The sequence below is a fragment of the Sphaeroforma arctica genome, assembly GCF_001186125.1.
Source record: "Sphaeroforma arctica JP610 unplaced genomic scaffold supercont1.857, whole genome shotgun sequence".
In the NCBI taxonomy this organism is placed as follows: Eukaryota; class Ichthyosporea; order Ichthyophonida; genus Sphaeroforma; species Sphaeroforma arctica.
The window spans coordinates 36,053-37,235 of NW_014039701.1; the positions used below are offsets into that span (position 1 = coordinate 36,053).

The 1,183-nt window shown below is 45.0% G+C and overlaps 1 protein-coding gene across 1 annotated transcript in view; it reads right to left on the reverse strand.

The window, feature by feature from the left end:
* SARC_08945 (hypothetical protein) overlaps positions 1 to 1,022 on the reverse strand; it is a gene marked incomplete at both ends in the record, with an annotated part of 6,592 nt that extends 5,570 nt beyond the window's left edge. Inside the window, 2 exons of the mRNA XM_014297064.1 lie at positions 682 to 802; positions 947 to 1,022. Coding sequence (XP_014152539.1) covers positions 682 to 802; positions 947 to 1,022 — 197 coding nt within the window. The remainder of the gene's footprint in view (positions 1 to 681; positions 803 to 946) is intronic.
* Between the last annotated feature and the right edge of the window lie 161 nt (positions 1,023 to 1,183).

Consider the following 1,183-nt stretch of genomic DNA (forward strand, 5'->3'; position numbering starts at 1 on the left):
CACTCCAATGCAAGTCAACTGGCAGCACAAGCACACACAACACACACGAGAAATACTTGTATCAATGCACACGATAAAAGTCGCACTCCAATGCAGGTCAACTGGCAGCACAAGCACACACAACACACACGAGAAATACTTGTACCAATGCACACGCAACACACACGAGAAATACTTGTACCAATGCACACGATAGAAGTCACACTCCAATGCAAATCAACTGGCAGCACAAGCTAACGCAACACACACGAGAAATACTTGTACTGATGCGAATCTCAAGATAGCTAAACCAATCCTCTTTACTTTACGCCGTTTGTGTGTACACATACATGCGTACATGCGTATGTGCACACCTAATAATACAACACGACTCCGTGCACACACATAACATATGTGCAACAGCACATTCACACACAACCCGTCTCTGCGTACAAGCACTCACAAACATGCTACATAGAATAACCGCACACACATGCTACATACACTAACCTCACACATGCTACATAAACCAACCTCACACATGCTACATAAACTTACCTCACACTTGCTACATAAACTAACCTCACACATGCTACATAAACTAACCTCACACATGCTACATAAACTAACCTCACACATGCTACATGAACTAACCTCACACATGCTACATACACTAACCTCACACATGCTACATAAACTAACCTGAATGTAAACTTTTCTCCCCAGAAGGGTGCTGACGCTTGTGCTTTCGTTTGGGTGCGTGCCTGGTATTCCCAGTCAAGCACCACCATGCAGAAGTAGCTTCCAACAGCCACGTCCTTGGCTGTAGGTTTAGGGTTTGGGGTTTAGGGTTTAGGGGTTTAGGAGTGGGAGGTAAAGGCGGGTGATGAGCAGGTCATGTGCAAAGGTGAATTGTCTACACACAATACTCCGAGCGAGCTATTCTTAGCCACGGGCGGGCACACACATCCCTTGACTGACTTTGAACGTAAGGGTAGAGGTTGTTGTACTATGCAACACTCGCATAGTTTAAGATTGCACATACGCTCTTTGCCATTGCAAGTGGATCACTGGCACGTACTATGACATGGCAGAACAACCGAACGGTTGACAGGCAGATGAGGGACCAAGACTTCGTTACGTGGGGAATGAATGCAAAGTACAAACGATCATCTGCGCAAGCATATATATATATATATATATA